We start from the raw sequence: 24,745 nt of genomic DNA, 5'->3' as shown, positions 1-24,745 counted from the left end.
GAAGATCTTCTTCCTCTCCCTGGCCGAGACCCCACTCACTTTCTGCTTGGACTAAGGGGGTGGGAGAAAATAACCACAGAAAACCATAACCTGGAGACCAAACACACACAAGCCTAGCAAACATACTTAGGCTGCGGGTGGGGAATGACTGTTTCTGCATTTGCCTCAAAATGCAAATCAAACTAGGTTTCCAACCTCACTTGAGCTGTTCAATTTACAGGGAGATCTTCCATGCTCTTCAGAAAAGACAGAGTAGGGGCAAGGATTTCTTAAAAGGGTATAATAAAAATTAAGCTCAAAGGAGAAAACAGCAACCATTGGCCTGAGTAGGGTTGTTAAATGTCGTTCATGACCGCTCTACATTCCAGGAGCAGCAGGGCGTGTTTAGTGTACAGGCTGCAGTGACACCCACTGGGTTCAAAACTCTGCCTCCACCCCCCAAGCTGTACGGTCACAGGCAAGCTACTTACATTCCGAACCCCACTGCCTTGTTAGAAAGTAGGGACACCCCAGGTTAAGGCCCATAGGCCAGTGTGTGTTCTAAGGAGCCTGTGCCTAGTCTTGCTGCTTGTCTGAAGGACTGAAACTCTGACTTGGGTACTGCCGCTGACCCCCTTCACAGCACAGCTGTGGGAAGTCAAGTTAAGTCGCTCTGCATTGCTGGCTCTCATCTCAGCCCATCAGCAGGTACTTTCTCCCTTCACAGGGGAGGTCTGGAATCTGGTCCCTAGGGAAGAGGTAGAAGATGGTGACACAGACCTCCTGTCACCATCTCCTATCTGCATCCAATTTTCCCCAGCTAGGCTAGAAGACAGTCATCACAGTGGAGGTAGGGCAATTTAAAAAAAAAAAAAAAAAAAAACTCAAAACCAAGAAGAGGGCTTTCTTTCTGCTCTTCTGAAGACTTCTCTCCTGCACAGGAAGGCTCTGCAGGTACAGACGATACCCTGCTCCAACACATCTACTCCCCTTTGAAGAAGCCGTCACCCACAAAGGAGGCTGGACAGGAAAGGGTTCAATGTTCAGTTTCCTTTAATGACCCCCATTCTCCCTGAAGGGCAGGTGCAGACAGCTAGGCGATGGCAAGAAATGTTCACTTGAAGATCTTGCCCTGATTGAAGGCTTTGCCCACATGCTGGAAGTCCCCCTCCCAGGAAAAGTATTCTCGAACCAGCGTCTGGGTTTCCTCACTTCCAGGATCCAGTTTCCGCCATGTGTACGACTCATAGTCCACCTGCCAATCTGGACTCAGCTGGGGAGAAAAAGCCAGGTAAGAAGCATGTGGTCAGGTTATTGGACACTGCCCCACACCTGTTACTTCCAGCTCAGACATTGGTGATCAGATGCCAGGACTCCTGTGAACAGGACAGCTTCTTATGGACACACTCCTTGAACTCTCCACAATGCCCATAGGTTCAGGAATCCAAGTGTACTCCCCATATCCTCACCCCACACTAAAGAGACGGATTCCTTCCCTGCACCTTCCTCACCGGAAAAGCAAGCTCCTGGCCTCGGAAGACCCAGACCCCAGAAATGGAGCTGCTATTGTTGGTTCCAAAGAGAATGACACTGGCAAAGGCATTCTTCCTCAGCTTGTCCAATCGCTGGAACATTCCTGAAGAGCAAGGAAGAACATTCAGCCTTTGAAATCAGATCACCCACTACCTAGTTTGTCCTCCCTGCATCTTCCCAGAGCCACCCTCTTCTCACCAGTGATGAGGTTGCAGCTCATGAAGGTCTGAGTGAGCTCTTCAGGGAAGCGGTACTCGGAGTACCACAGGGACCAGCCATCCTTATCGAAGTGCTCCCAAAAGTACGGCAGCGCCACAGAGAGCGTGTCCTCGTTGGAGTACTTGCGCTTAAATTCATCCAACACAAAGGTACTGAATGGAGGGGGAAAAGCCAGGAGATCAAGGTGGAGAAGATCATACTGAGGCAACAAAAGGGTTGCCAGGCTAACAGAAGCTAAGGGCGTTTTTGCTCAAATGTACTGCTTTAAAGAGTCACTGGACTGGCAGGTATACATCACCGCTAGAGGAAGGAGAGCTGGGGGGTATGAACAGGGGCCCAGGGCATTCCCCACAGCCTAAGTATGTATGCTAGGCAGTGGAGGGTAGGACCCAGGAGGGCTGGAAGATCTGCCACAGGAAAGACATAGTGAGCTGCTGCCCCCTGGTGGAGACACAGTGAGGACTCTTTTTCCTGGCCGGCCCCTCCTGGGGCTCTTTTCCATGAGTCACACTCAGTTCCTGACTCACCCAAGTTAAGTCTCTGTCCCCATCACAGGGGCCTCTTCAGGTTACACACACTACAATATGACAGCAATGTAAGCGGGTGGGCATTTTCAAAGGGCCTCCGCCCCAAATCCTACACCCATGTCCTTTAGTCACTCTGCCCAGAAGCATGTTCAGATGTTGAAAAACCCTCAGGTTCAGGTTATCTTTGATGCAATCTGGCACACTGAACCAAGACCTCCAGCACCAACATAGGAGAAGCTCCCCCACCATGGTAGGGGTACTGTTTTTTCTTTCTTTCCAATTATAAAAACACACGCTAACTGAAGAAAATCATTCACAATGCCAGAAAACAAGATAACTAATATTTTAGTGTATTTCCCACTGTTGATTATCCAAAGATGATACATATAGTTCTGTGCTTTACCCATTTGCTCATTTAATACTGTGTCTGCCTACTGAGAATGTTTTGCAAATGGTTTAATGACTACTCTCCTATTGCATGAATGTGCCATAAATCTAATAAATCCCCTTCCTGAATGTTTAATTGATTCAATTATTCATTAATATAAATAATGCCAAACCCTAAAGTCAGGCTGTTACCTTCCTTCCCTTTACAGATAAGGTTAAGTGGTGTGACCTGCTTACTGTTACGATGTAGCAGAGAACCTACCCATGAATTCTGTCCTAGGTTCCTTCCCAAGTGTACATCAGAAACCTCTCCTGAAGAGATGTGACACCTCAACCACCCAAAGAGTGGGACTGGGATTTTTGCTTCACTCCCTCCTGAACTGTTTGAACTTTATTATTCATGACCATGTGTCCATTTTTAACTCCAAAACCAACCACAGGCTCTAAACAGCTCCTGAAACAAATGTAGCTGGAAGGCCTTAAAAGAACTACAATTAACTCTGGGCAAGTGATAGTCTTGTCTTTGAAGGCATTACCTTGTGTCATTAAGAATCCTGGGGAGAATAATCTAGGCAGCCCAGGAGAGCACCACAGTAATGCAACCAGTAATAAACATTCCCAAAACCATATAAAAAATGCAGTTTGTTAAAGATTTTAAGTTTACTGCCTGATTTATTTGCTGCCCAGAGTATACAGACCTAAAATACATGAAAATCTCTAACTAATAATGAACTTGTCTACGTTACAACAGCATATATAATTTGGGTTGGTTATCACAGCTTACTTACACATACCAAAAATCCTGCTCAACGTTGACCCGACCCTGTGCTAGGTTCAAGGTAAATCACTTCAGTTCAGAAAGAAATACATTTTTAAAGAGCAGTGGCGTTGGGAGCCTCTTGTATGAACTGCCTGGGAGTAAGAGCTCTCAGCTACGCCCCAAGCTGCTCCCAAAACAGGGAAGCAGCGTTTCCTAATGGTAACATCCAGTACTGTGATGCTTCGCCATTTACAACTGAGCACACTTATGCCCACCACCAATGCCTGCTCCTTCATCCCACATACAAATCACTCCAAAATGGGGAGGTCAAACACTGCTGAACCCCAAGAGACCAACGAATGAAAGGGTGGACAGCATTGGGAAAGGCAGAGTGAGTGGACAAAAAAAAGTAGAGTGAAGAGAGAAGTGACATGACCATGGAAAAGACATTTCTCATAGTGCTTGAAATTCTAGTAAGGTGACCTGGGGCAGTGACTGAAGATAGTAGAGAACTGGGCAAGTACTGGGTGTCCCCCACTTTTTTCACACTAAAATCCTCCCCTTTACTATATGCTTTCTTCCAAGAACCCTCTACAGTGATTGGAAAGAGGAAACAAATGACCACACCATCTATTTCCTTCTCCTTGATGGGTGTAACTCTCCCAGTCTGGGACACGAAGCAGACAGGCACTATGTAACTAAGGTCATCATCCTTTCTCTTAGCAATTCCTATATAGTCTGATGCATCAAAACAACAATCAGAGGATACTGATGTGGTGTCTGCTGCCTCAGCAAAGCCGGCCCAGCAGCGCAGAAGCAAGATCTTATCAAGCGTGCGCAAGACCAATCAATTCACCATCAATTCACCTCCACACGGAACTCTGGGCCAGTCTGCTTTCCTTGCTAGAAAGGGAGCTCTGATATTCCCAAATATCGATGCATTTGGAACCTGCTACCCGCTTCCAAAATTTACCCAATTCTTGATGATAAATTCAGGAAGTTGCTTTATTTACAACTAAAATGCATCTTTCAATTTTGTACGGACAACCTAAAATTCTAGTTAGGCTCTAGCAGTGTGAGGGGGACACACATAGGTGAGCACAGGCCTTCCTGGGTCCCATGCCCCCTACATTCTGACACCCTTACCTCTTTGGCAGGTGAGCAAAGGGATCCTTGGCCTTTGGCTCAGCAGCCAGCGCCTGCTCACATTCATCCATCTCCTCCTCAGGAGCAGGGGCAGCTGCCTTTTTCTCTTCTTTCCGCTCAGCCTGGGGCTTCTGCTTCTCTTCTCGAGAACCCTTCTCTTTCCGTGGGGTGTCCTTTTTAGGCTGGCTCTCCGCAAACTTTTTAGCTGGTGCAGAGGAAGGGAGAAAAGTCCATGTCTGGCCTCTTTCCATATCCCTTCAAAACCAGGCACCAGCAGGGTAATAGAGAACTGCTGGGTGGGACAACCGAGGGACCCAGACTCCACTGCCCCTGCCACCAGTCAACTTACGTCCTTGAGCAAGTACACAAACCTCAGCAACAAATACACAAGCATCATAATTCTACACGAATGAATGAGACTACGTGTGCGTATAGGACAAGTGTCATAAAATATTAGTTGCTATATGTGATACCCCACATTCCGTGGGTCCACATAACCCAAAAGCTAGACAGGAAATCAAGGCGTTAAGACTGAGCAAACCAGCCCCTGACTCTAGCCACATCCTCCTCTACCTCCTCCAACTTACCATCAAATTGAGCCATCTTCTCACAGAGCTTCACCTCCCCCAAGACAGCCCGGAACTGGGGCTGGTTAATGCAGGTTAGAAACCAGCGGTTGGTGTTGGGGAAGGCCTGGCGGAAAGAAGGTTCCAGGACCTGCCAGGAGGGAAGAGTGGAAACAAAGTCAGTGGACGAAAAGATCCAGATGAGCTTCCGGCCAGAAACTAGACTCTTGTTTCTTTCTACACCAAAGCTCTAGCGTCCTCTCAGCCCCCAGAAAGCACCTCCGAGACACCATCTTTCCCCGGAGGGCTACTGCCCATTTACCTTCCAAATCTTTCTTGCAGTCCGGTCCAATGTAACGAATGCCTGGTCCCATCCTCCATTTACTAAGAATCAACCTGGTAGGAGTATTTATATGGTGCCTAACTACTTTTACAAAGCCACTTCACACCTACAATTTCATGTGTCAATAAAACTTTAAAAGGTTGGGACCAGCGGAGGGCTATCAACTACTCATTTTGCCAAATAATGAAAATGATCTACACGAACTACATGGTACGTGATATACAGATGTCACCAAATTTCAGAAAGTAAATAATATTCAACAGCAATGAAGTTTATTTCAGAATAACGGTCAGCCCTTTAACTTAAATTTAGCTTTGTGAAATATTCATTGACCATTTTTTAGTTTGCCAAGATCAGAGGGAAAATAATCCTGACACGAGTACACAGCAGTGAGTTCTGTAATGTTGGTTCTACAGCGCGAGGGCTCAAATTCTACTCCACGGCTTTCAAGCTACATGCTCTTGGACAGGTCACATTTCTCTCACCCACACAACAGGCAGAGACTCACTGAGATGGTCCCTGTGTGGCCCTGGCACAGGCTCTGCCACGAAGTGGGTGCTTTTCCCTTTGCTGTCATCACATTACTGTTCTGGAGCAGCATTACTCCCAGGGCTGCTGTTTACGAATCAGCAATGTGTCATCTTCTTTAATCAATAACCTCAACAACGATTATTACTACCCTGGTTTTACAGCTTCCAGAGGGAAAAATCAGGACTAAAGGAATTCACACACACACAGCCCCCTTCTACCTACAACCGGTAAGTAATGAAGCCAGGAACTAACCCTAGTTCTGCCTCCAAAGATCTACTACCCCTACCTCTGTCTTCACAATTAAGCACAACCGGGCTTCCGTAGAAATGAGAACAAACTAATCATCTTAGCTTCCAAACAGAAACTAAGGGCAACAGAACAGTATTAAACTTCTCAGAAGGAAGGAAAGCAGTCATGGCGTAAGCAGATAGGGAAGGGGGTCCTCGAAGGAGAACCAGGCATGACTTTCTTAACGTAAGAGAAGCCATTTTTCAGCCTAAGACATTTTGCGGGTCTGAAACTGGCTGTAATGCTTGTTCTTTAACAGGTCTTAGTAAGTAATGAACTTAAGGAAACAGAAAAATGCAGGAACGAACTTACCAGGCAAGAGAAGTAACAACAGCAAAGATAGTAAAGACTAGCCTGAAGCGCTCAGTCACCAGATGGCCTGGAACCTAAGGGATGATCATAATGACGACCTTTCCTGACCCTCCTGACTTAGATCAGCCAAAGCATGGACTCTGGCATCACCCAAGTCCCACCAGGAGTATGCATGTACCCTCAGCAAAAGGTCCCCAGCTTTGCTGTTGGGTAAGATCTCCAGTGTTTTCCTTACTTGCTCCAAGTAATACTCTTTTCTGATCTTTGGTTCAGTTGTGTCTTTTGGCTCAACACTCACCATGAGGAGAGTCGTTTTCAGGTAACAGTAGTACGCAATCCTGGAATTCCCACAAACTAGCTGTTACCTCAGACTCCCTCTCATCAGCCAAATAGAGGGTAACCTGGCAGACTTGTTACTTTGTTTCTAATGCCCACCTACCCTCTGCCAACCAGATTCTTTATAAACTTCACCTGTTTATAGAGCCACAAGAGGGTGCAGACAACTGTGATGTCAGCCAGCGTCACACGTTCGCCCACAAGAAAAGTCCTCGTCTTCAAGTGAGCATCTAGCAGCCCCAGAATCCGCCTCACCTCCTCCTTTGCATTCTCTGTGGCCTATTGATTTAAAATGATAAGACTTAGCGGTGGGTACCAATCCCTGTCCCCATCCTCCTCCTCCAACAATATAACTAAGGTAGCTGAGTCCTGAGTCCTGACTCACCCCAACCCTTTCAATGGAGTCAGATTCAAGGATCATTCCAAATGCATCACAAACGAAGCTCTCAATGTTACACTTCTTGGTGCAGTCTGCCTGCATCTCCCGCTGTACTGACTGTAGTCAAATATCTTTGAATTTTAGAAAGAACTTTAGAGGCCATCTGGTCTAACCACTCTCCTACCATTTGGTGTAAACTTTCTACAGCAGATATCTCTCGTCAGACCTCCCACCTCCACTGGATCCGTCTGACAAAGAATTCAGATACCAACAACAGCCCAGCGCTCCAAACTTATACTCCAAAGATTAGGTATTTATTATCCATATATTCTGGCATTGCTTTTCCTCAACACTTTCTATCTCTCACTCCCTGATACGCAGAAGCTGAGGCCATCCCTGCCCTTGGCTTCTCCCTGAGTTTCAAGGCTCACCTGCTTGTTGTAGTGCATGATGCCCAAGGTGGGAAACACCCAGGTACTGGCTGGGGGCACTATGTCGCTATCAGCAAAGCTCACCCACTGCACCACCTGGGCTGCTGCCTCTGGAGTACTTCCCCGCAGCTCCTCATTGCTCACTGCAGAGGCAGAACATAAAGGTCAGAATGCTGGGGTTATGCCAAAACCAAACTAGGTCCCTGAAAATTCCTCTCCCTGTTCACTCCAGCTCACCTTCACCCTCTCCCACACCGCACCACCTCCAGACCCACCCATCCCCACATCCACGGCAAATTACCATAGTAGGCAATGGCATTGCTCTCAAACACACAGAATCCATCATCACCCTCAAATGCTGGAACCTGTGGACAAGGCAGTCAAAAGAAAACACAGTAATTTCTCACTAGTCAGCCAAGGAACTGAACTGTTTCGAATAAAAGTTTTTATAGCAAGCTGACAACCCTTGCTAACCAAACTCTTGATACTATCTGAAACTCAGGAACCAAAACTGAGTAACCTGCTATCCCTTACATAAGGGACCCAAAAGATTCAGACATTATTAGATATTTGTAGAAAATCCCTCAACCAAAGGAGCAAAGGCAAGAAACCAAGTCTTACATCTGCCTACATCATTCACAGTACTATGGTGTTCCCCACACTGCACTTGACATCTCTGCGCCTAGCACAGATATTTATCTATCTCCGGAAGCCCCTTGGGGCAAGAATCACCCTCACGGTAAATATTTGATATATTTCCACTGAAACCATTTAGTCAAAACTCATTCTCTCCCACAAATACAAAACCTGTGAATTTTACAGGATGTTACAACTGTCTCAGAGTAAGTTGTTGTTAAATCTCTGAAATGTGAGGGGGAAGAAAAAAAAGAAACATGAAAAGCTAGGTCCCTTTTAAAGATGGAGGTCATCTTCAGAGTGATAGAATCTCAGGGCTCCTTCGGTTCTCAGGATCAAAGGCCTCTCTCCACTTCCCTACTCACCTTGCCCGCAGGAAATTTACGGAGAAATTCGGGGGTGCGGTTCGTTTGGCCAAAATGGAAGTGGGGTGGTGCGGAGAGCACGCGGACCTGAGCCCCGCTGTACTGAGCGGCAATGAGGGCCTTGAAAGCCCTCCAGTTTTCAGGATATGTGTACAGGGTCTGTGGGGAAAAGACAGGGATTAAAATATTAATGACTAGAAGGGTCCCGGTCCTCAATGTTCCCAGGGGATGACTTCCCTGAGTAATCCCAAGCTGTTTCAACTCACTTTTACTCCCTCTGGTGAATCAAGTTCTTCAGTATCTGTTGTCATGTGTAACCAGAGTCCTCCAACATACCGAGGACAGAACTACACACCAACTGCTAAATAAAGCTTGCTGACAGATTTGACCTTCCATAAGGACGTCTCTAGAAGCATCCTCTTCCTCTCCACTACATCTTCAAAAAATCCAGAACTTCTAGCTCCCTCAGACTCCATCTGCCGACACACACACACCCCTCCCTTCCCAGATCCCTTGTTCATTCATTCATGGTTACCGAGCGCCTGCCTGCTCTACTGCTGAGCCGCTCACCCTTCAAAAGTATCAGCCCTGTTTCCAAGACACACACACCGACCAAGCCATTTCCAAGTTACCTTCGGAATAGCCACGGAGAGACCGAATGACATCTTCTCTTCCTAAGTCAACTCGGTCTCCCTAAAAAACCTTTCATTCCTTGTCACGCATACCATCCCTCCGGTCCTGTCCCGCAGTGAGTTCCCTGGTGTTGCCTTCTCTCCTTCTATTAACGTGGCCAGCGGGGCCCGACTGGGCTGACTCCACCGTCCGAAGGCTCCTCTCGCTCCCACACCTCCCTGCCGGACGACCCTTAACCATGGCCAGCCGTACCTGCCCACAAAGACCCTCCTCTTCACCCTGTGCCTGCTGCTGCCCCACAAAACGATCGCAAAAGTTCTGTCAACCTGCCCGGACCCCACATCTCGACTCAGCAATGAACCCGAACCCCTTACTCAGGCTCCAGACGCTCAGGATCCGGCATCTCTTTCTCCTCCACCCCAGACCCTTCCACCTTTTTGGCCTCTGAGAGCCCCAGACTCAGTTCCCCTCCGGGGCCTGGAAGCCCTACTCTCCAACAGTACGGTCTCCAGACCCCGGTTCAGTTCCCCACTCGGCTCCAGAATCCCTCTGACGCCGACTGGCCCTCCTCGGGCAGAGGATGGCCTCGGATAGGGTGACCTGGGTCGCCAGAGCCGGCAAACTTACCCCAGCCGCCATGGTGATTCCGCAGAGAAAGGGGGTGGGGCTCTCCGCGCTGCCGCAAAGTAAGCCGTCAGGGAGAGAAGGGAGGGGGGAAGGGGAGAGCCGTGGAGAAACAGCAGCCGGAAAGCGAGGACGGCATAGACGGCATACGCACGACAGTTCGGTATCCCTCGGCGGCCGAATGGAAAAAGAAGGGGGTGGGGCCTGCTGGCCGGCGCGGAAAGAGCTCGCGCCTGCGCGGTGGGGCATGGCCAATCGGAGTCTGGCTGTGGAGGTGGAAGACGGGGAGGGAAGGAAGACTGTGAGAACTAGCCGGAAAGCCGCCCCTCTGTAGCTACGTGGCACAACTGCCAGTCTGGCATAGCGCCGGGTCCCAGAGGCGTTTCCCTCAGGCTCGCGGGGCCCACGGTGATTTGATGGCGGTCCTGCTGGACCCCTAACATCATAATGTGGGACACGCACAGGAGCGGAAACAACTGCATGAAGGTGGTGGGGTGCCAAGTTCCTTTTCTTCCCGTTCTAGAGAGGTGATACATCTAATCAGAGTCCGAGTCTGAAGCCCCCTGTAAAAGTGAGGGTTTTTTCCCCATTAAATCACTCTGCAACTTCGGGATGCTGTTCTGCGAGAAGGGCACTAGTCCCAGGGCCTGCAACAGGGGAGGGGCTGAGGGAGAACACAGCCACATCCTTTCCACCTCCTGTCACCCTTTAGGGGCTGACAGTTCAATTGATGGGTTGCCTTTTACCCACGCTTGGATCTGAAAATCTTTTACCCAATTTAAGAACAGGATGAATTCTCCTGTTAGGTGAGAGAATGGAGAACCCTGACCCCAAATTTCAAGCACTGTCTTCATTCATAAATTTGGGCAACAAGATAGATGTGGAAGCAAACTTGGCTCTCCTGACAGGTGCGTTTCAAGCCACCACCCAGCACTCCATCTTTGGAGTACTCGACTGCGTGGGATCCAGGTGCCAGACACACTCATCCTGGGCACTCCCTGCAAACTGTGGTAAACGTTCTGGACACAAGCTGAGAGAACCTGTTTTACGGTGGCCATAGAAGGCACCTCTGAGAAGGCTGCAGTAAGGTCTGGGGAAGGGGAGGACCGGGCGGAAGGAGGATGATTGATTACCAGGTGGAAATCAGGAAACTATAGCGTTTATTAATAAACTATCAGCTTTATTGCCCTTTAGGGCCCCCATCTTCACTTGAGGAGATTCCGAAGTGCTTGAGGGAGGAAAACCTGTAAGAAATGATGGAGATCGGGGAACAGGCCTTGAGAATCCTGGAGTGGGGTCACAGTGAGAGTCTGGTCAGCCTGGGAGGCAGATGCCACAAAGGTCAGGAGCGGCTCAGCCTCTGGCCTCTGTTCAGCACTGCTCAGTCCTCTCAGCTCCCGAGTTACCCGCGCCTCAGTTGCCAGCCATCCTGCTCCTGTGCCAGCACTGCCTCCATCTCCCTCCTTGGTTTGCTGCTGCAAACGTCTCCGGGCACGCCGCCGCCCCTGCCATACTCGGTGCCACAAGGCACAGCGCCAGCTCACTGAGGAAAGCGAAGCCCCCTTCTCTGTCTCGCCCTCAGACCTTTCTTGGGTGGCCTCAGGTCTTTTGGGCCCCTGCTCAGCCAGCGCTGCAGGGCCTGACTGCCCCTCTTCTCCAGTGGCTGGATGCTTTCTGGTTGTCAGGGGCAGCTCCCCTGGCTGCCCAGGGCTCCTCATGGCCCAGTCCTGCACTGTCTCCCCAACCTCTATCACCATTTCTTCCACCCCATCTTCACCGTGGTCCCCTGCACATCCCTGCTGCTCCTCCTGCCCCTCCTCACAGCTATTTTTCTCACTGTCTAGTTTCAATCGTTTGCTTGTTCCTCCCTGGGGAGATTCCCCAGTTCCAACTCCCTCTGACCGCAGTCTCTTGGTTCCCTGTTCTATATGGCACCCCAATGCTTCCCTTAACACCTGGACCAGGGCAGCAGTGAGCTGGGTGAAGGGAGCCGGGGGTAAAGGGATGGGTGTTGCAGACAGCAGGGAGCTAGGGGAGCTGGGCTGCAGAAGGGGAAGCAGCCCCCAGTCCCGACCTCGGGAGGAACGGCGCTGGTACTGGAGGCTTCGGCAGTAATTGGCTGCTGCTCGGCAGCAGTTCTGTAGCCGCCCAGCCACCCGGCTGGTCACATTGGCTGCCACATTGTGACTCAGGTCAAAAGGGTCCTGGAGATTCATGGGGCCAAGGCGCAGGCCCTCCCAGAGATTAGAGGGCAGGCCCCCTGCCACAGGCAATGCCTGACCCTCCCGCAGGGACAGCAGTGAGCCACGAAGATCCCAACAAGAGACGCAGGAGAAGAACTGGGCCAGCAGGGAACCTGGAGGAGGAGGAAGACCAGGGAAAAGGGGTCATTTAGAGGCCAGAACTGAGGTCAGCCCTGCACCAGAGCCATTCCCTTCTTTTTCTCGCCCAAGTGGCTGAGAAGAGTGCCAGAGCCAGGCTCCTCCAATCCCTATAAACAAGAAGTCAAACCTGTCTCCCCATGCCTCCCAGTACTGCTCCTTCCCCTTACTGGCCTTGACAACCTTGGTAACCTTGGGCAAGCCACTTAATTACTCCAAGGCATGGTTTCTTTATCTGTAAAGTGGCAAGAACAATATTAGCTATCCCACGAGGCTGCTGTGAGAACCAGGCCTGGCACACAGTAACTGTGTGATGTATGTTACCCACTGTTGTGATTAGCATCATTTATTAGTTTCTAACAGGCTCCCCAAACTCACTCAGGGGCTCTTTGTTGGTGCTGGGCTCCAGTCTTGAGGCATCCCTGGGGAAACTACAGTCCCAGCCATCAACCTCCACCTGTTCACCCTCACCTACGAAAGTGAAAATGGTGAGGGTCAGCCTGCAAGCAGGAAGACTGAGAAGGAAGGGTGTGGAAATGGGGGTGATAGCAGAGATCTCATTCCCAGGGAAGCTCAGTGTGTCTAAGTGAGATGAAGAAGACAGATGAAGCTAAGGAGATAGGGCGGGTGGAAGTTGGGTTGCTGTACCTGCTTTCTGGGTGAGCTGGGACACTGTGGGCAACACAGGAGGGTCCCTGGTCTGAAGGAAATAGATCACGAGCAAGGTCAAAGCGTAGTTATTGAGAAGTGGGCCACTCCCTGGGTAAATAATTAATAATTCCAGTTAGATTAGAGGTGTTTCTGCTCTCTTCATAGGCAGCTTTCTGAACCCCAGCTCCTGGACCTACCTTCCTCCTCTCCCTGAATCCCTGCCTTTGCCCCGACACCAACACTGCCCCAAGCCTGTCCTGACTCATTCTCACCTGACAGTCCTCGACCCTGAGCCCAGCAGCGCAGAGTGTACACAAGGGGCCGTACTCGCCCATCCAGCTCAGAGCAGAGACTCAGGAAGCGGGAGTTATGCAGCGCCAGCCTGGGACAGAGAGGAGTCAAGGGTGTTAGGGCTCAGGATCCTATCACCCCTACCCCAGCTCTTATTCCAGACTTGTGTAATGGGGGCCAGCTGGAATAAGGCCAAAAGAGGGTTTCCCACAGTGTCTTCTGACATGGTCTGGCCAGAGTGTGTACAAAAGAATGTCAAATGTGTTTGGGAAACACTACATCCTACAAATGTCTTGGACAGTCACAGAGCATGTTATTACAAGACTGATCAGAGTCTTTACTATGCAAAGAAACAAAGATAGGAAGAGGGGAGAAAGGAAGGAAAGGAGAAAGAGGGGGTAAGAGGAAGTGGGGGAGAGGGAGGAAAGGGAGAAACCCGTCGTGTTTAACTTAGCATTTCCCAAACTATCCAACCACGGAACTCTTTCCTAAATCCTTAAAAACAGTATCCCAAGAAACACACATTCTGAACATTGAAATGAAAGCCAGACATGAGATGAGTGTCAAAAAGACAGGACCAAACAAGGACAACCTCAAGACTCAGTGGGTGCAGGGGTCCCTCCTCACCCACCCTAGAGTGCCCAGCTTGCCCACCTCCCCACCTCCTAAACAGAGGTACCGATTACTGAAGGAGATGTCACCATGGAGACCCGAAGGACGATGGCAGAACTTGACCACAGGACGTCGGGCAGAGGGCACAGTGTGGACTCGGTACACTCCAGGGACACAGCCCCGAAGAATGGATCCCACCAGCTCCAGCATGCCCCCCACTTCTGATTTCTCCCCCTTCAGGGCCTCTGCCAGTTCCACGGCCTTCCCCAGGTCCCCCTCTCCTGGGTCCTCCAGCAGTGGTGAGGCTGGAGGCAGGGAATGGGGAGAGGCGACGGTCTCAGAGGCCAAAGCAGAGTCTGGGGTCCGGGGTGCCCGGGAGGAAGAAGGAACTTCAAAGTCCAGGGCTTCTGAGTCTTGGGGAGAAGCTGGAGGCTGTGAGTCTGGAGGAGAGGTTGGGGTGCAGGCCAGGGCTTGAGGGTCCAGTGGAGATGCCAGGGCTGAGTCCAAGGATGGAGACTGTGGAGCCTTGGGGGCTGGCTGGGGATGGAAACAAGCTGAGTAAATGCCTCTCCTGCTGTCGCCTAACTGGGGAACATTCCAGCCCCAAGATATATCTATTACTGACTCTTATGGGCCAGGACCTATTCTAAAGGCCTTAGAGTATTAATTCATTTAATCCTCATGAGCCCTTTTTAAAATTAACCTTTTTATGCCATGAAATAAATGGTCTGTATTCTACAAAAATATTATGTCATGAAAAATTAAAAAAAGCAGTGGAACTCTTTCAGATTGAAGAAGACTAAAAAGACGACACAGCTATCCACTGTCAGGGTAGCTGACAAAACAAGTATGGAACGTAGATTCATTTTGTAAAGCGCTTTTATATTTTACCACTGTAACATTTCCTCAACTCGAGCGCTGTAATGTGGTTATACACTGGAGTACCTTTGTTCTTAGGTAATACACACAAGAACATTAAGGACCAAAGGGGCATGATGTATGCAACCTACTGTCAAATGATTCAGAAAATATAAACTGTGAGTGTGTGTGTGTGTGTGTGTGGAGGGAGAGAGAGAATGAAAAAAGAAATAAAAAAAAAAAACTTTTGTGGGAGGGGTAAATGGGAACCCTGTACATTCTGCTCAATTTAGCTGTGAACCTGCAAATAGTGTATTTAAAAACTTGGGCTTAGCATGCACAAGGTCCTAGATTCAACCTCCAGTACTTCCATTAAAAATAAATGGATAAATCAATAAACCCTATTAGCTCCCCCCACCACCAAGAACCAAAACAAAACAAAACAAAATAACCCTTTCCTATTCCCAAGGCAGAATCTGTACATTAGATGTTAGAAAAATACAGATAAGCAAAAACATGGGGGGGGGGTGTATATGTATACATACATATACACACACATACAATAATGGGTTATGTATATGTTATAATATCTTATTGGAGATTTATATATATATATATGTATGTATATGTATATATTCCACCCACCCCAATAAGATATGATACACGCCATTTTGAAATCTGGCTTTCTTCCTGTTACAAGTGCCATCTATCTCATGTCAATTTATTTCATCCTATCCAATACCCACACACATTCACATCTCTCCAGTTACAATAACACTTTCAGGCAGGTCCTATCCCCATTCTACAGATGAGGAACTAAGGCATGAGATAAGTGCTTGCCAAGAGTCACATGGCCATTCCCACTGCCTCTTCACAGCTGCCGCCCTGGTCACATACCTGGGGCTCTTCCAAGTCCCCCAGATCCAGGAAGAGGTCAAGATCACAGCCATGGACATCAAAGCTGTTTATGGAAGAGCCAAAAGGATGGACCACACAGCCTGGGTGCAAAGCAGAGAAGAAAGGTCAAGAGACACTGCAGGGACTAACTAGTGGAAGAACATAACAGGGCACAGAGATGGAAAAGCAAGTAAATGAACACTGCTGGCTGAGGGAGGACAGGGGATGCAGACAGCGAAGGAAGGACAGGGAGGGCTCAGACACGATGAGGGAGGCGACTCACCAGGGAAGAACTCTGTGAAGACCTCCTGCATCAGGGCCACCACGAGGCTCCGAAGCTGCCGCTCAGCCTCGGAGAGCTCCCTCAGCCCCACCAGCTTCACCATCTGTGCCCCCACGTCCGGAGCCTCAGCTAGTGCTTTAGCCAGCTGGTGACTATCGGGGGCGGCTCCTTTAGGGGACTTGGAGGCTGGGCTCTGAAACTCTTTCTGCTCCCGTGGCCGGACCCTCAGGCGATGGCCCCCCAGGCTGTGCTGAGGCTGTGACAGGACAGCTTCCCGGGTAGCCACGTCCCCCATCTCCACGATGGCAAACACTCCCTGTCAAACCACAACAGGGACAGGGATGATGGTTCTGGAACCAAGAATCCAAACACATGGTCTAACCGTGGGTGAGAATCTTTAAAATGGGGACCACCCTATAAATTGGGAATGTCTGTTTGCTGTTTCCATAACAACAGGGAACATATTTGGGGAAACAATTATCTCCCTCACTCCTATCCCACACATTTTATTCTCATCCAGGTCTGCTTCTGAAAACCTCATTTTACCTATTTCATCATCCCCTACTCTTCCCAATGACATTTCACTGCTTATACTATGACTCATCCCCTAACTTTTCCTGCTTTAATAAGACTCTTTTAATATTAAGAATCCATGTAATGATCACTGTGTTAGGCATAAATATAAACACGTAAGTTCTATCTTCAACAAACTTACTATTTAGGAGTAACAGCAATATGACAGCAGTGTTGCTATTTGGTTGAATTTAATGATACTCATTGGACCATTTTTTTAAGGTAAAATGTTAGCAGGAGCACAAAAAAATATGACTACTTTGGGACAGAAGTCTGTATTATTTTATATTCTCTTCAGTGGTAAAGCTAGAACCTTATCCTGCTTATAAAAAGGTACCCACTATGGTAATCAAGACAGTGTGGTAGTACTGACAAACCTTTAGCTAGATTCACCAAGAAAAAAGAGAGAAGGCTCTGATAAATGAAATAAGAAGCAAAAGAGAAAAAATAGCAATGGATACCACAGAAAACAAACAGTAAGAGAATATTATAAACAGCTATACACCAACAAATTGGACAACCTAGAAGGGACAAATTCTTAAAATCACACAACCTTCCAAGACTAAATCATGGAGAAATGGAAAATCTGAATAGACTGATCACTAGCAAGAAGACTGAAACAGTCCTTGAAAAGCTCCCCCGCAAAAAGAGTCCAGGACCAGACAGTTTCACAGGTGAATTCAACCAAACAAAGATTTACTATCTATCCTTCTCAAACTATTCCCAAAAATTGAAGAGGAGGGAACTTTTCCTAACTTATTTTTCAAGGCCAACATCACCCATACCAAAACCAAAGAACACACACACAAAAAATTAGAGGCTAATATCTCTGAGTAACGTAGATGCAAAAATCTTCAACAAAATATTACCAAATTGAATATAATAGTACATTGAAAGGATCATACACCAGAATCACACGGGATTTATTTCAGGGATGCAGGGATAGTTCAACATCCACAAATCAATCAACATGACACATACTTTAACAAACTGAAACGTAAAAATTATATGGTCACCTCAACAGATGCAGAAAAAGCATTTGATAAGATTCAACACCCATTTATGATTAAAAACTCTTAGTAAAGTGGGTACAGAAGGAATGTACCTCAGCGTAATAAAGGTCATATATGACAAAACCACAGCTAACATCATACTCAATGGTGAAAAACTGAAAGGTATCCCTCTAAAATCAAGAATAAGACAAGGATGCCCACTCTTATTCAACATAGTATTGGAAGTCCTAGCCAGAGCAATTAGGCAAGAAAAAGAAATAAAAAGTATCCAACTGGAAAGGAGAAGCAAAACTGTCACTATTTGTGGATGACATGACTTTACATATATAAAACCTTAAAGACTCCACCAAAAAAATTAGAAATAATAAATGGCTACAGTAAAGGTGCAGAGTACAAAAGTCAACGTATAAAAATCTGTTGTGCTTCTATATGCTAACAATGAGCCAGCAGAAAGAGAAATTAAGAAAATAATCCCATTGACAATCACAAAAAAAAGAATAAAACACCTAGGAATAAATTTAACCAAGTAGGTGAAAGACCTGTACACTGAAAACTATAAGAGTATTAAAAGAAACTGAACACACAAATAAGTGGAAAGACATTCCATGCTCATGGATCGGAAGAATTAACATTGTTAAAAATCCTAAAGCAATCTACAGATTCAATGCAATCCTTATCAAAATCTCAAGGAGATTTTTCACAAAAACAGAACAAAAAATTCTAAAATGTACATGGAACCACAAATGACCTCAAATAGCCAAAGCAATTCTGGAAAATAAAAAAAAAGAAGAACAAAGCTGGAAGCATCACACTCCCTGATTTTGCACTATATTACAAAGTCATAGTAGGCAAAAAAAAAAAAAATCCTATTAGCAGAAAAACAGGCACATAGATCAATGGAACAGAATTGAGGACCCAGAAATAAACCCATGTGTATATGGACAATTAATTTACAACAAGGAGCAAAGAACATATAACGAAGAAAGAATAGTCTCTTCAATAAATGGCTGTTGTGAAAACTTGACAGCCACATGCAAAAAAAATGAAACTAGACCACTATCTCACACCATACACAAAAATCAACTCAAAATAGATTAAACACTTGAATGTAACACCTGAAACCATAAAACTCCTAGAAGAAAACAAAGGCAGTATACTCTTTGACATTGGTCTTAACAATATCTTTCTAGATATGTCTCCTTGGGCAAGGGAAACAAAAGCAAAAACAAACAAATGGGACTACATCAAACTAAAAAGCTTCTACAGAGCAAAGGAAACCATCAACAAAATAAAAAGACAACCCAGCAAATGGGAAAAGGTATTTGCAAATGATATATCTGATAAAGGATTAATATCTCGCTGGGAAAGGTATATAGCTCAGTGGTAGAGCACATGCTTAGCATGCACAAGGTTCTGGGTTCAATCCCCAGTACCTCCATTTAAATAAATAAACCTTATTACCCCCCACCAAAAAAAAAACAAAAACAAACAAACAAAAAAAAACCTAAACATCTCAATTGAAAAATAAGCAGAGGTGGGGGGGGAAAGTTAAAAAAAAAAAAAAGCAAGAGAGGCTGAAGAGACATTTTTCCAAAGACATACAGATGGCCAACAGTTACATGAAAATATATTCAATGTCACTAATCATCAAGGAAATGCAAGTGTAAACTACAATGAGATATCACCTCATGCCTATTAGAATGGCTACTATAAAAAAAAAAAGGCAAGAATTAAATGTGGGTGAGGATGTGGAGAAAAGAGAACCCTCGTGCACTGTTGGTAATATAAAAGTAGTGCAGCCACTATGGAAGACAATATAGAGATTCCTCAAAAATTTAAAATAAACCTACTATACAATCCAGCAATTCCACTCCTGGGTATTATCCAAAGAAAGCAAAAACACTAATTCGAAAACATATATGCAATCCTATGTTAGCATTATTTACAATATCCAACATATGGAAACAACCTATGTGCCATTTAATGGATGAATGGATAAAGAAGATGAGTATATATACAATGGAATACTACTCAGCTATTAAAAAAAAAAAGAAACAAATCTTGCCATTTGCAGTAACGTGGATGGACCTTGATCTCACCCTAAATGAAATAAGACAGAGATAGACGAATACTGTATGACTTCACTCCTATGTGGAATATAAAAACAAACAAACAAAATTAATGAAAAAACAAAAACAAACACATAGATACAGAGAAGAGTACTGATTACCAGAGGGGAAGGAGGTACAAAATGGGTAAAGGGAATCAACTGTATACTGATGGATGGAGGTACAAAATGGGTAAAGGGAATCAACTGTATACTGATGGATGGAAACTAAATTTTTGGTGGTGATCATGCTGTAGGGTACACAAAAATAGAAATAAATAGAAATATAATGTTGGAGGAGGGTATAGCTCAGTGGTTGAGCACATGCTTAGCATGCACAAGGTCCTGGGTTCAATCCCCAGTACCTCCATTAAAAAAAAATTTTTTTTAATAAATTAAAAAAAAGAAATACAATGTTGTACATGTAAAACATATAATGTTATAAACCAATGTTACCTCAATTTTTAAAATTTTAATTAAAAATTATGACTGTGGTACAGGCATAAAGACAGACATTCAGATGACAGGAATGTAACTGAGACTCCAGAAATAAACCCATACATGTATGACCAACTGATTTTCAACAAAGGTGCTAAGACCATTCAAATGGGGAACGAATAGTCTCCTCAAAACGTGGTGCTGGGACAACTGGATCATCACGTGCAAAAGAATGATGTTGGACCCCTACCTCACACCATATACAAAAAATTAACCAGGTGACAGCTTCGCCAGCACCCAGTCCTCAATCTCATGTGGAGAATGACAGATAATGGGTATGCAGTTTCTTTTGGGGGTGCTAAAAGACATTCTGGAATCATACCACATGAGGGTTGCCGAACCTTGTACATATACTAACCACCACCAAATTGTACACTTTATTATTTTAATTTATGCTGTGTAAGTCATGTCTCAATTGAAAATAAAAGGGAGGGTACCCTTTTTACCCTTACTTCTACCCTATGCCAAATAGCACAAAGAACTACAGGGAACCTAAGGAGAAGGGCAGCCACCTGAACCCGCCCAGGCCAATTTTCTGACTCTGAGGAATCACACAGCTCACCATATTGCAGTACTACACCAAGTTTGCAGCCAAAGCCTTAGCTAGAAATTAAGTGTCTCTTTGCTTGGCCTTGTCTTTGTGCACATATTTCTCTCAAGAATCGCAAAGAAGGCATCAGGGAGGGCAAGATTAGCAGATTCAGGAGCTTGTGCCCCAGACATTTTTCTCCTCTCAACAGCAGCATCCCCAGGTAGAGCCACCATTTAATGAGGGCCTATTACAAACCAAGTTCATACAAGCTATTTCCAAGTCTCATAAGACTCCTACAACAAAGTATGTATTATTGTTCCCTTTTTACAAATTAAAAAATTACAAATTACTAAAATTCAGAGAGGTTAAGTAACTTGTGACTGCCCCCCAAGTAGGGATTCCCCCAAATCTCCAACTTCCCAGTGATGATCTCGAGGAAATGTTGTGGAGACTAAGTAAGATAGTGTATGTAAAGTACTTGCCACATAATTGGTGCATAATTGCTTAATAAAAATTGTAGTCATTATTGTCACAATCAGAAGCCTCAAAAACTTGAGCTTTAAGTTCAGGAAAGTTCTTTCTTTACAACTGAAATAAATTTGAGCAAAAATGGGGGCACTGAGCTTTCTGAAGAAGTCACCTGGGACAGCCACTGCCAACTGCTCACCAATATATATTCTCCCATTTTTCCCTTACTAACAGAACCCTAATTTTTGTTCAGAGGGTCAAAGTGCCCTGCTAAAAAAACTTCATTTCCCAGACTTCCCTGTAGCTAGGAGTAACCATGTGATAGTTCTGGCCAATGAAATATAAGGAGACAGCTGCTGAAAAGGCCTCTGGAAAAGGTATTTTCCTGGGAAATAAAGTAAAGAGGGGTGGGTGTCAGACTCAGCTGACACTAGCCTTTTATACTCTGCCCTTCAACCTTCTCCTTCTTCTTGCCTGAAGATATGGAAGCAGCATTATCACAACTATGAAGTGAGAGCCAATGCCAATAATGACAGAGCAGGAGAACGGTAAAACCCTGGATGGCCCAGGTCTGGACTTCTTGTTGTAAGAGAACAATTAAGCCCTTTTTGTTTGAGCCACTGTAGGTCAGTTGATGAATGCAGTCCCTAAGAAAAACAGACCCCACCCCATACCAAGAGAAGACCTGGGCTGCTAAGTAGATTGGGGATCACCTAAGCCACACCTACAAAACCAGAGTGTAGCCTCAGAATTATAATACGACCACAGAGCACAGACCCACAACAGTGAACTTTTTCCAGGGGACTAAAGAGACTCCGACAAAAGGTCAGCATGGAAGCAAAACAAAAGGATCACAAAGAATAAGTCTGTTTGTCTTGCACTGTCCAGAGGACACGCTGTTCTAACCAGATAACTCAGTACCTCTCAGCATAAGTTAAACTGCTGGCTGGATTATCACCAGTCTCTTATAAGGTTAGGCTAGATCTCCTGATAATGTGGTCTTAAAGCACCCACTTCACTGCAGTAGCTATTCATTTAATTGTCTACTTTCTTCATTGGACTGTAAGGCATGTGCAAGCAGGGACCATGTCTATCCTCTTCACTACTCAGAATGCAGCTCTAAGCGCAGTTCACAGTACAAAGTTAGCAGTTCATTAAGTATTTGGCAAATAAAAGATTGAATAAATAAATGACCAACAAGTTCCCCAATAACTAATTCTGGTGAACTGATAACATCCAAACAGGGGTAGGGGGTGAGGGTGAGAGACTCACAGAGCCAGACTAGCCCAAGTACTGGGGTATCCATCAAGGGCAATCCAGATTAGGAACCAGCAGAAACAAGCTACAGTTTCTCTCTTGTTTCTTTTGGTATGCAGGACACCTGACTCATTCTTTGCCCCCAGAGCCATTCATTCTACCTTATCCTTGTCCATGACAACACTGGCCACAGGTCCAAATGCCTGGAAGTACTCAGAGAGCTGAGTAGAATCCACATCCCGGGGAAAGCCACTGACAAACACACTTCGAAGTCCCTGGGCTTTTCGGGCAGCTCGTAATTCCACCAGGTGCCGGTGCTTCCGACCTCCCAGGTGGGCATCTAGGCTGGGTCCTGCAAAGACAAGCATGAGACAAAAACATCCAAATGGCTCTTCAGCACACCTGCATAGCCATATCCTACGGATTCTTCCAAGCCATAGAAAGTGTGACCTTTGAATAACAAAGTCCTGGCTCTTCAGCTTCCTCTCTTGTCTGTCCATTCGTCTGCATGGTGCATTCTTAGTGATTCCCAGGAGAACTGGCTATACACGAGGGTATTTCTTTTTTTTTCTTGGGGGGGTGGTAATTAGTTTTTTTTTTTTTTTAACAGAGGCACTGGGGATTGAACCCAGGACTTCATGCATGCTAAGCACACACTACCATTGAGCTATATACCCTCTCTCCCTTTTATCCCCAAGTATTTATTTCTTAAACCATCTATAAGTGCTAAGTAAAGCAACACCTGCACATTGTAAAGAAATTAACAGATAACTTATCCAGGTCATATAAAAAAGAACTAAATACATCAAGACCCTAGACTAGTTCCCATTTATCATTTCTGGGTATAGTATAGAGATTACATATGCAAGATCAGAAGTCACACTACCCCAAAATCAAATCCCAGCTCTTTCAAGCTATGTGAGATTTGGGGAAGTTACTTAACCTCAATGTGTATGTCTCCTCAGATATAAAAGCAGACAACAATAGTACCTACCACGTAAGTATTATTCATATATAGCCCTTTGCAAGAAGTCTGATACATGGTGAATGTGGGAAAACTTAGCTGCTATTTATTTTTTATTACACTTTGGGTCAGCTGCTTGATATCATCAATGTGTATGTGGGGCCAGGGAAGACTATCCTGGATTTCTGGCCTGCCCGACTGGACAATGGTAGTGCCATTCACAAAGGAAAAGAATAGAAGAGCATGTTTAGGGGAGATTATGATTCCAGACTTCAAAAGCGGAATTTGAGGTTTCACTAAGCCCCTCGCGCTGTCATAAAAAGACCTTGTCTCCTTTACCAAACCCACGTTCCGGACATGCATACCATGCTTCTTCACCAATCTCTGCCTTTGGGAAGCTCTTCTGTAGGGCTTCCCTCAACTACTATCTTCTCTGTGATTCCGCAGCTTTCCAAACTCATCTATTGGGCATTGGAATTGCCGTCTAGATGGTGAGCTCCTTCATCTCTAAATCCCCTTTCCCCACCCCGGAGCCCAGCGGAGTACCAGGCGCAAAGGGGATGTCCAATAGATGACAATTAAAGAGGGAATAAAATAACGAAACTTTCGTCGTGGAGATTTCGAATACCAAGAAGATGGAGCGTAAGGTGGTGGGACTCTCCCCAGTCTGTAATTCCGTTGGACGGCGGAGTGAAAAGAGAGGTGAGACCCTACCAACAGACTTGACAAGAACTATGACCTACAACCCTAACTTTTCGCTAGGACCCAAAGACGAAAGCCCACAAACACACCCCCCCCCCCTCACTAGCCACCGCTTACGGTTGGCTGTAGTGACGTGGCAGAGGCAGCAGCGGAAACCCCCACGAGGCAGCGGTTCGACATCCGAATCCACCTCAGCCATCGCGACCCTTCGGCACTAACAAAATGCAACCACTTCGGCCACGACCGGAACTCACTCCTACAAATTGCCAAGCGCTGGAAAGCAACTTCCGCCCGTCCAATAGGAAGTGACGTAGAAGTCGGCCAATCGCGCGGCACACTCTTCCGAAAACAGACTTCTTTCCACTCAGGGTTCCGCTTCCAGCCCGTGCTAAATATCTGCCGGCTTTAGGAAGACGGTCTACGGTGCTTATCTGCATTCGGCAAGCCAGTTGGTGTGCTCTGAGCTGTTCAGGCGTTGATTGGCTCAAAGAGTATGAATATTCATAAAGCAGCCGCAAAGGCAGGCGCCGGGTTCTGTGCGCGGCCCGCTCCTTTGACAGCCGGCTGTTTCGTTGCTAGGTAGTGGTGGGCAGTCTGTGCCCTCCTTCAAGGGGCAATAGAGACCCATGCGGCTGTATCAACCCCATATTAACTTGGCGAATA

General features: G+C 46.2%; 2 protein-coding genes across 2 annotated transcripts; both read right to left on the bottom strand.

Moving 5' to 3' along the window:
• Positions 1-1,014: 1,014 nt before the first annotated feature.
• Positions 1,015-10,154, bottom strand: EEF1G (eukaryotic translation elongation factor 1 gamma). The gene is made up of 10 exons (XM_010982992.3): positions 9,999-10,154; positions 8,739-8,897; positions 8,039-8,102; positions 7,738-7,880; positions 7,063-7,206; positions 5,139-5,268; positions 4,552-4,756; positions 1,711-1,883; positions 1,491-1,615; positions 1,015-1,252 (listed from the first exon to the last, which is right to left on the bottom strand). Exons 1-10 carry the CDS (start codon positions 10,008-10,010, stop codon positions 1,094-1,096), a joined length of 1,314 nt encoding a protein of 437 aa, XP_010981294.1. The 5' UTR covers positions 10,011-10,154; the 3' UTR covers positions 1,015-1,093.
• Positions 10,155-11,138: 984 nt separating this feature from the next.
• TUT1 (terminal uridylyl transferase 1, U6 snRNA-specific) lies at positions 11,139-24,370 on the bottom strand. Its single transcript, XM_010982994.3, has 9 exons — positions 24,200-24,370; positions 22,578-22,768; positions 15,969-16,284; positions 15,686-15,786; positions 13,998-14,467; positions 13,300-13,409; positions 13,025-13,135; positions 12,755-12,847; positions 11,139-12,351 (listed from the first exon to the last, which is right to left on the bottom strand). Exons 1-9 carry the CDS (start codon positions 24,279-24,281, stop codon positions 11,201-11,203), a joined length of 2,625 nt encoding a protein of 874 aa, XP_010981296.2. The 5' UTR covers positions 24,282-24,370; the 3' UTR covers positions 11,139-11,200.
• Positions 24,371-24,745: the final 375 nt, after the last annotated feature.

Source organism: Camelus dromedarius, chromosome 12, assembly GCF_036321535.1.
Source record: "Camelus dromedarius isolate mCamDro1 chromosome 12, mCamDro1.pat, whole genome shotgun sequence".
NCBI classification, from domain to species: domain Eukaryota; kingdom Metazoa; phylum Chordata; class Mammalia; order Artiodactyla; family Camelidae; genus Camelus; species Camelus dromedarius.
This window is presented reverse-complemented; position numbering and strand designations above follow the sequence as displayed.